We start from the raw sequence: 9,166 nt of genomic DNA on the forward strand, positions 1-9,166 counted from the left end.
ACACACTCTCTCTCTCTCTCTCTCTCTCTCTCTCTCTCTCTCTCTCTCTCTCTCTCAGAGCCAAGGCTCAGATCTGTGCATTCTGTGAGTTATAGAACGAGTGATAGTCTCTGTCAATATGGGCAAAAAGCACTGACTTAACACACGAAATCGTATTGACTCAGGGTTCTGTGGCTGAACATCTACTGGAAGCTAAGACTGAACCATTACTCTTGCCCAGTTCCTGTAAATGTCAGGTTTACTTGTGCAGGGGCGCGAGAACCTGCCTGCTCTGCCTTCCCCAAACCAACTTTGTTTGCTGTCTCAGTGAGTCACTATAGGCCAATCACGACGGTGGCACGAGATGCTATTTGTTGAAAAAAATGTCAATTATCTTTATTTATTTTTGTTTTGTGGAATAGAGAAAGTGCCGTTCAAAACCCGAGGACAGGCAAATCAATGTCATGATTAACTGATGCTAACAAATATCCTGAGGATTGAAACGCTGGGCTTCCTGTTCCGAGCTAAGCATTTGACAGGGAAATGCCTAGCAGGGGTTAAAACCAAATGCCTGCACGGCAGCCTATTTCTGTCAACACTCTATTCAAGAAATAAACATTTATGCTTTCTGAAATGAAAGTGTATTTTTGAAGACTAGCCGTCAGATATTTTTTGCCCTTCACACTTTCAAATGCTTAGCCTTTTTGTACGCTGACTGTAAAGTGCATCGGTTTGCCAGGCTGAAAAAAAAATGTCCCCGACTAGTGCCTGTGGCACCACTATCAACTCCCAAAGTTTCCAGCCGAAATGGGCAAGAAGGTTGGCACAAAGCTTGCTTTCTGCAAGTCCACTACCTCAGGGGCAGCTACCTCTTGAGAAGCTTTTCAATCCTTCCAAGGGCTGTCATTCTCCACCGTCCCCTGGTGTATTTGGAGTGCAGATAAACACACAATTTAGCTGCGGGTCAGGGTAGAGAGCCCTTCCGCTGAGTGAGCTGCCCAAGATACAGTAAATGGCCCTGACTTCAGGACAGGCAGAGACGAAGAGAGATCAGACATGTCAGAGGTACCCATGGCAGGGGCTGTGACTGGGAGAGAAACATGTGCTGTGGTGTTTCCAAAGCTGGAATAGGGCTTTGCAAACTGTAACCTGTCACATAGCCAAGATTAACATCCGGGGATGCACGGCCCGTGAATTTCAGGGGACACAATGTCAAGCCCCATTTCATTTCACTGGGGAGAAAGGTGTCCTGCCAAAGACAGCTCTATGTTCTAGATGACAAGAACTCTACGTTGTAGCCTGGTTGCTATAACACACCAGCAAATGCCTGGTAAGGACACAAACAAGTAATTATCGTTTGGACACAGTAGCTGAGCGCCAACAGCACAATCACGTCTTTAAGAAATCCTTAAAGTCAGCTTCATAATGGCAGCGTTTTCCTTTAGGCTCATCATTCAGGTGTCTGTGCTTCTTTGCTCACGGCTCTTGAGAAAGATGCGATTTCATCCATGTGTCTTCGTGGAATGGCAATATAGCCAGCCATCCTCAAGGGAGGGGAAAAAGATATTTTTTTTGAAAGTCAGATGTTAGTGGTGCAGGGTAGTAATTCTAGCACTCAGTGGACAGAAGCTAGAGGATCATCACCGTGAGGCCAGCTTGAGCTATGCAGGGTTATCAGTGGGAGATCAGCCTGAGCTATGGAGGATCATCACTGTGAGGCCAGCCTGAGCTATGTAGCAAGTTTAAGGTCAGTCTGGACCACACCAAATAAATAAATAGATAAATGAATAAATAAATAAGAAAGGGAAATAAAATCTCTATTGCAGATTGGGGTCCCTTAGGTGGGGCAATAGGAATGTTTTGTACAAAGTCTGAGTGCCTCCCTATGTCCGGGTGAGGAAATTCTTTCTGCCAGTTTCTGGATTGCAAGGGTGAACTTGTAAAGGGATAAATTGTGAGACACTGATTTTTCCAGCCGGAAGACGTAGAGGCCCTGATGGCCTTACTCTTTAAAGCATGGATTTTGTGTTTTCTCCCGATGCTTGTGTGAAAATTGTACTGCTTCAACAAAGTGAGGGGGAAAAATACTTCAGGAGGTCAAACAAGAAAGTTGTCAAAGCTTTGTGTTTGAAAAAAAGAAAAACACCTTTTCTTTACCTTTCTTTTTTGTTATTTCAGAGTAAAATAAAGGGGGAGAGTTAGGTTTGCAGAATAGATGAGCACAGACACAGACACAGATCCGTCAACACAGAGGAAACAAATGGCAGAACCAACCTTTAAAAATGAAATTTTATTGCTTTTGCTTAATTAAACCCCAAAGAAATGTCGCAGACATTGTTGCTGTTGAAAAAAAAATGTTAATTTGTAAATCACAGGGACAAAGCGGCCCCGTGCAACTTTAAAGTTTCGGCACACGTAAATGTCGATAGCGCGCCTTCTCCATCATCAGCACTAAATTCACATTGACGCCTCTTTTCTTCTCTGTATTGATCCTTCCATGAGAACGTAGATTTGTATCTGTTAATTAATGCGTCCTGAAACAGCGTTTGTATTAATCAGGCAGATAAGAAAAATTGGATGGCTGCACCCCAGTGACAACCGTAAAAGTGCTGGCCCTGATAAAATCACGGATGGACCTCAATAAAAAAGTTCCTCCTTCCACTCAATAAACTAATCATCCTGCTTTTAATTATGCGGCCGAGAGATGGGTGGAGATTGGAGGATGTGTAAATCTATTTACTAACTACAGTGTCTGGGAGGGAGGATGGGGCTGTCTCAGGACGACGCTCCGGGCTACCAGCTCTCTCCTTCTGCAACGGTAACAAACTGCTGGTTAAGATTGCAAGGAGGAAGAATTAAACCAGGAAAATTAAAAAAAAAAAAAGATCCATTCCTTCTGGCTCAGAAGTTTCCCAGTGATGATTTTTGTTTTTGCTGTTGATTGACTTGTGAAAGAAACCCCTAGTAGCTTTCTTTTGCAGTTAGTCCGTGTGGGATGGGTGGTGCGGTGGAAAGAACAATGAGTTTTGTTTGTCTTTTGTAGAACTTAATTTTCTTTGAAAATTATTTTCCTCCATTGACTCCATTAAAATGCTCTCAGAATATATTTATTAGAGTAATATTAAATTTCACTGATGAAAAATTAGGGAAAATCACCATATGAAACTAGACCCAAAGAAGCCCTGGCAAATGCCATATGAATGCCTTCATAAGGAAAGAAATGGTATGGGGAGCCCATGAGAAGAAGTGCAAGGAACCTTTTTGTGGTTTTACTAAGCACATATGGTTCCAAGGGCAGCTCACTGGTCTTTTTACTGACATGTGGGACAGAACTGATTACATGTGAATAACAACAGGACCAACTGATGGGGAACAGAAGCCTGCAGAGGTTAGAGCCCGTGGATATTTACAGTGGGGTCTTAATGTCTTAGGAAGGGCACAAACAGAGATTTCTTAAGCTGCCTTAGCCACATTACTCTGCCTTCTACAGGATTGCTGCTAGAAGGGCCTTATACCATGGATGGGTGTAATGTACCATGCAGTAACCATGGGCTGGGGGAATACACTTGAAACTCTGGGGCATATGGTTGGCAAGGAAATAAACTTTTCAAGTCCCTTGGAATAGTCAGCTGGTCATCAGCTATTATTACTGACATATCCCTTCCCCCAGTACAGAGCTGAGATGCAAGTACATTATATCACACACACACACACACGCACACACACACACACACACACACACACACACACACACCATGCCTCTACTTGGACTTAAAGAATTGTCTTGTACAAGACTTTATTTTTATTTCCCAGTCATTTTCTTTTCGTTACTCAAGTGTGGAAGAGAATTTATATAACCTCTATGGATGCTTTCTAATATTTCAGTGAAGGATTGAGCCAGATATTATCTCAGGTGAAAATAAGTCGCAACTTTTTACTTCCTTACACTTCCCAACTGCACGTTGTGAGTCAGAAGTTAGAGGGTTGCTCTTCTTAAATTTCCCAAATGCAGAAACAGGTTCATTGCCCTGCGCAAGATGAACGGCTGAGCCGGAGCCCAGCCAGTGTTTACATTTGGGCTCTGGCTTTCTGCCCGCTCTTCCCACCAGACACTTTTATTTCTATATTTAGAATTTTTAACAAATAGACTTTAATAATAAGTACGAATTGTAACTTCTTTCTTTGGCGTGGGGGCTGGTAAGCTAAGATTTCTCCTTTCTTTATATGCTTGTTAGCGTTTCAGAGAGGAATCTACACAGACGTCAGCTGGGCTAAGTGGTCAGTTGCGAATGCTTATTTGGTTTTAATTCCTCACACAACTGTTATGGAAACACACTTCTGAGTTTCTGTGTGTTACACAGTTTAAATTGTTTTCTTCCACAGTATGTGTGGAGGATTATTTTAGCCTTCACCCTCCTCATCAGACCTAGTTTTTAAAAACCAGGTAGTTGAAGGTAACCAAAGATCACCTCCTCCTTTAAAGTTAGGAGTAGATAGGAGAGGTGGTGTGGTGGTGCTTTCTCTACAAACAAAGACCCCTCTTTCTCATTTCTCTGGCTGGGTTTGTGATTCTACCATTGCATCAACCAATAGGAGCCGGCTTGTGACTTCGACTTTGGGTTCACAAAATGATACTGGGGTGGGGGAGTTAATAGCTTTTCCTAATCAGAGCACAGCATGGTTTTGAGGCCTGAGACAGACCTTGCCCATCCTAGGAAGCTCGGATTGCATTATGAAATTGTGGCTTTAGAGTAACTTGATCCACCCATCTTCCCATGCAGGCTTCTCCACACTGTCGCTGGCTGATCAGATGAGCCTCCTGCAGAGCGCGTGGATGGAAATCTTGATCCTTGGTGTTGTGTACCGATCCCTTTCGTTTGAGGATGAACTTGTCTATGCAGACGATTATATAATGGACGAAGACCAGTCCAAATTAGCAGGCCTTCTTGACCTAAATAATGCCATCCTGCAGCTGGTGAAGAAATACAAGAGCATGAAGCTGGAGAAAGAAGAATTCGTCACCCTCAAAGCGATAGCTCTTGCTAATTCAGGTTGGCATACCTATGTGGTCCTTGTTGCATTGTTAACGCTGTCAGTCTTCCCCTTTCGGGCTCTTCTCAGGGATTTGTGAGGTCCACTTGGTAAATTCTCTGTGAGTCAGCAAAATTATAATCAGTGCAGCTTTCTAGTGAAAAGTTAGGAAGAAAAAGAAAGTTCCAGGGAGCGGCTTTTATTTCACTTGCTCCCGTAAGTGGTGACACTTTTACCACCCCATGAATTTACTAATTTGGGCCATAGTTAAGCAGAAGGCCTTGAGGGACTCCCACAAATGGGCACTCTTGGGACAAAATTAGCTCCATTGTTGTTTCTGTGTGAGGCAACACCAGTGAGTTATGGAGAGACACCTCTCCTCTCAAAAAGGCCAGTTTTGCAATTGAGAAAAATACATGCTCTTGGTTTTGTTAGGAAAGAACACTCTGTGGCTTATAGTCTGGAATTCTCTAGATACCAAATTCTGTTGAGAGCGCCCCCTGCAGTAAGGGCTAAGGAATAGATACTCCTTGCCTTTGCACAGGGGTATGCTAAAATCAGGACACACTCTGGTAAGTAAAAGTCACTAGTACTTTGTAGTTCTCTCTTTGTGCTACATTGTCTCTTTTAACATTTGCATAAAGTTCAAGATAGATCCCTCCTAATGACGGGCCGATCTTCAGATACCTGCCTGTCAATAATGGCTCTCAAGCCATGTAGCATTGACAGTCACACCGTGCTCTTTCTGGCTGCTTTTGTTTTGACCCTATCTTTGAACTTTATCTTGGTTGCTGGCCAGTAGTTTTCCCTTTAATTACAAGAAGGAAACTGTCAATAAAATCTGTTAAATGGGATGCAATGAGTGGCTTGAATGGGCACTGGCTATTTGTTCAAATTCTGCAGTATTCAAGGTATTGACAGTTTGTTTTCTGGGGCCATATGTGACGATCAATCTCAGGCTGGGCTCAGCCGCGCTGAAAAATGAAAAACCAGATTGCTTTTGCTTACTTGTGGATGGTGACTTTGTGATGTGGCGCAGGCTGGCCAAGATGAGATCTTCTGCCCAAATTGCCCCCCTGAGAGCCGGGGATGCGTGACTGTTTTTAGAAATAATTTTTAATTGATTTTGTAATTAACAGTTCATCTACAATATTGATGCACGAATCCTTGGACTGATAGAAGGGAAATTGTTTTCAACAATGAAGTTGTACTTTCCTATTTGTCTTCATAATGGGCGTTAGCACTTCACAGGTTTAATTGTGAATATAACCCACTCCCAACCACACCACCCACCCTAGTTCCCCTTCCCTTTCCTGTGAAACTTAAAATATGATTTCTTGTGACCAGTGACCTTGTTTTTATGAACTCTTGAGAAACCCTGGCTCTGTTCTCTGAGGGTCCACGTGGGACATGAGATAGACGTTTTCTAAGAATAGTTTGTTTAACCTCCACTATATAGCATTTCTCCAGATTGGATGAAGGATTTCACAGTACTGGCTTTGCAAAGAATTTTTACTGGATAATCATAAAAATAATTCTAACTGAAACCATTTATGCAATTTGTTGTTTTTCAAACGGAGTGAGCACATTTTGTATCTTTTTATGTTTCCAGTTGATTTTGTAAATTGTTGGTTAATTGTCAACCCTGAGCAATGCTAACTTTGTCATCCAAATCGCTATAAGTTGTCAACTGGAGATGTTCCAGGCATAATTTATGCCTAAGTATTCTAATTTAGGCTCTCTCAGAGCCTTACTAAAAGTTTAATCATTGATACTGTTCAAACATGGATGCTCCAAACCCGTTCTGCTGCTGCCAGGCCAGGAAGGAACCTGCATTGCTGCCGTTGCATGTGGTCAGAAATCCTTATTTACTGTACTTGTTAATTTCGTGAATTTAAAACTAGAAATTTTTAAGACATTTTCTGCCTCACCAGACCTAGTTGCTGAGTAGCATGGCTTTTCAGACGGTTTCTGCACCAGGTGATTCTAACATCTGTTTAGCTTCTTTACACCAAGAAAATTAATTGCATCTCGGTCCAAATCCTAGCCTTTTAGTTTGGGGTAACCTACTTAGAAAGTCATTTTCTTTGATACTTCGGATATAAGGTTATTTTGTTCCATTTGTTCTTTGACCATAATTAGGAGAACAGAAACAAACTTGTAGATTTATCTTGTTTGGATTCAATGTGAGTTTCTTAAATGCTTATGGGAACATTCATGTGAGTGTATCTGTGTGATCATATGCCTGGGAGTGTATCTAGTGCACACATCCCTGCGATCACATCTGTGTGAGCATGTCCCTGTGAGAGCCCCTGTGTGCACACATCCCGTGAGAGCATCTGTATACACACATCCCTGTGAGCATATGCTGACATTTTGCATAGATGTGCTAGAAAATGCCCACTTTTTCTTTTAGTATTCAGGAATTTTAGATTAACATAAATGAATTTTTATGTAAAAATTAGTATTGTTTAGTAGAGACCTATGTGACCTTTTCCTGCATGGCTGTTGATGTTAAGAGATATCTCAGTTATCTCTCTTGTCTTATTTTAAACATCTTCTTTTATTCAATAATCATAAATATTGTGCTTCTGCTTGGCAAGCACACAGTTTGATTCTTGATAAGGGATGTCATGCTTTTTTAGTGAGCTCATTTCATTCAAGTATAAATATGAATAAAATTAAGTGCTTTCTTTTTTACTACTATATAATACTTCTAGAATAAATATCTGCAGATAGAATACTATAATTACGATTTTGGCCATCAGCTTAAACTCTGGAGTAACTCTAGCAACCTTGTAATTGAGGACTAAGTCAGGACGAATTGGTTTGTGCACACATTGTGAAATTTGTAATGACAGAAACAGTGACTTATCTAGGTGGTTGGAATGGGGTGGGGCCATATTTAATTAGGCTATTTGAATCCTCATGGAGGTTTGGCTTAGTGTCTCTCCATTATTTTTATTATCATCCCCTCAGGGAGAATTTTGATAAGGTATTCCTTATAACTTGATAATTAAATAGCAATACCACAAATAAGTATTTGTTTATGTAGCATATATTTGGGAATGTTTTGTCTAGGGGTATGGTTTTCTATTCTGCAAGCCTGTATTTCCTCTGTTTCAGAGAACAAGGTTTAGACATGTAAGTAGTTTCATTCATTCATTCATTCATTCATTCATTCTTTTTAAATGTTGAAGTAGGTTCTTCTCATATAATACATCCCAACCCAGCCATGGTTTCCCCTCCCTCTTCTCCTTCGCTGTTTCCTAACTCCTCTCTCCCCCCAGATCCACTCCTCTGCCATTTCCTCTTCAGGAAAGAGCAGGCCTCCAAGACATGAGAGTAAAACAGGACAAAGTAGAGTACAGTAAGACAAGGCAGAAGCTATCTCATTGAGGCTAGACAAGGCAGCCCAGTAGGAGGAAAAGATTCCCAAGAGCAGGCAAAAGAGTCAGAGATATACCGGCTCCCACCCTTAGGAGTCCCACAAGAACACCAAGCTGACAGCTATAACATGTATGCAGAGGACCTGTGTGCAGACCCAGGCAGGCCCATGCTTACTGCATCAGTGTCTGTGAGCCCATGTGAGCCCTTCTTATCTGATTCGGTGAGCTGTGATCTCCTGGTGTCCGGTGTCCTTCATTCCTTCTGACTCATGCAATCATTTCTGCCTCTCTTACTCGGAGTTCCTCTGCCCCAGTGAAGAGAGATCTTGAACAGGGAAGTAAGCAGTGTCCAGTGTCACATAGTGACATAAATATTTGAAATGAGTTATAAAGGTGATGAGATTGTTTTGGTATGGGGGACACTGACAGAGACTGTATTCTAAAACCTCAAGATAGAAATATAGCTTCTCCATGGAACTAAAGAATGAGAATAGATGTTATTAACAAAATCCTTTTCAACCTGTAGGAGCTACTGGTTTCTTAGAGAACTTTAAAAATTTGCCCTATTTTCTATGATGTTCTAAAGATGACTTTAGTTAGTTGCTGGCCAAGAGTTTATATCCATCCATCCATCCATCCATCCAGAAATGCATATATTTATTTTTTTTTTTTTGAGAACCTTATTGTATCCACCTCTTTTTAAAAATTTCTCTTGGGGAATCTCCAAATGTGCCCATTGGGAGACACATTTACCTGAGACAAACTGA

General features: G+C 41.5%; 1 protein-coding gene across 8 annotated transcripts in view; it reads left to right on the forward strand.

The window, feature by feature from the left end:
* The window catches only part of Esrrg (estrogen related receptor gamma), a 613,611-nt gene that overhangs the window by 593,889 nt on the left and 10,556 nt on the right, over positions 1–9,166 (forward strand). For all 8 annotated transcript variants that reach the window (XM_026779823.1, XM_026779825.1, XM_005348853.3 and 5 more), the window contains one exon: positions 4,761–5,030. In XM_026779823.1, coding sequence (XP_026635624.1) covers positions 4,761–5,030 — 270 coding nt within the window. The remainder of the gene's footprint in view (positions 1–4,760; positions 5,031–9,166) is intronic.

The sequence above is a fragment of the Microtus ochrogaster genome, chromosome 6 (genome assembly GCF_000317375.1).
Source record: "Microtus ochrogaster isolate Prairie Vole_2 chromosome 6, MicOch1.0, whole genome shotgun sequence".
Classification (NCBI taxonomy): domain Eukaryota; kingdom Metazoa; phylum Chordata; class Mammalia; order Rodentia; family Cricetidae; genus Microtus; species Microtus ochrogaster.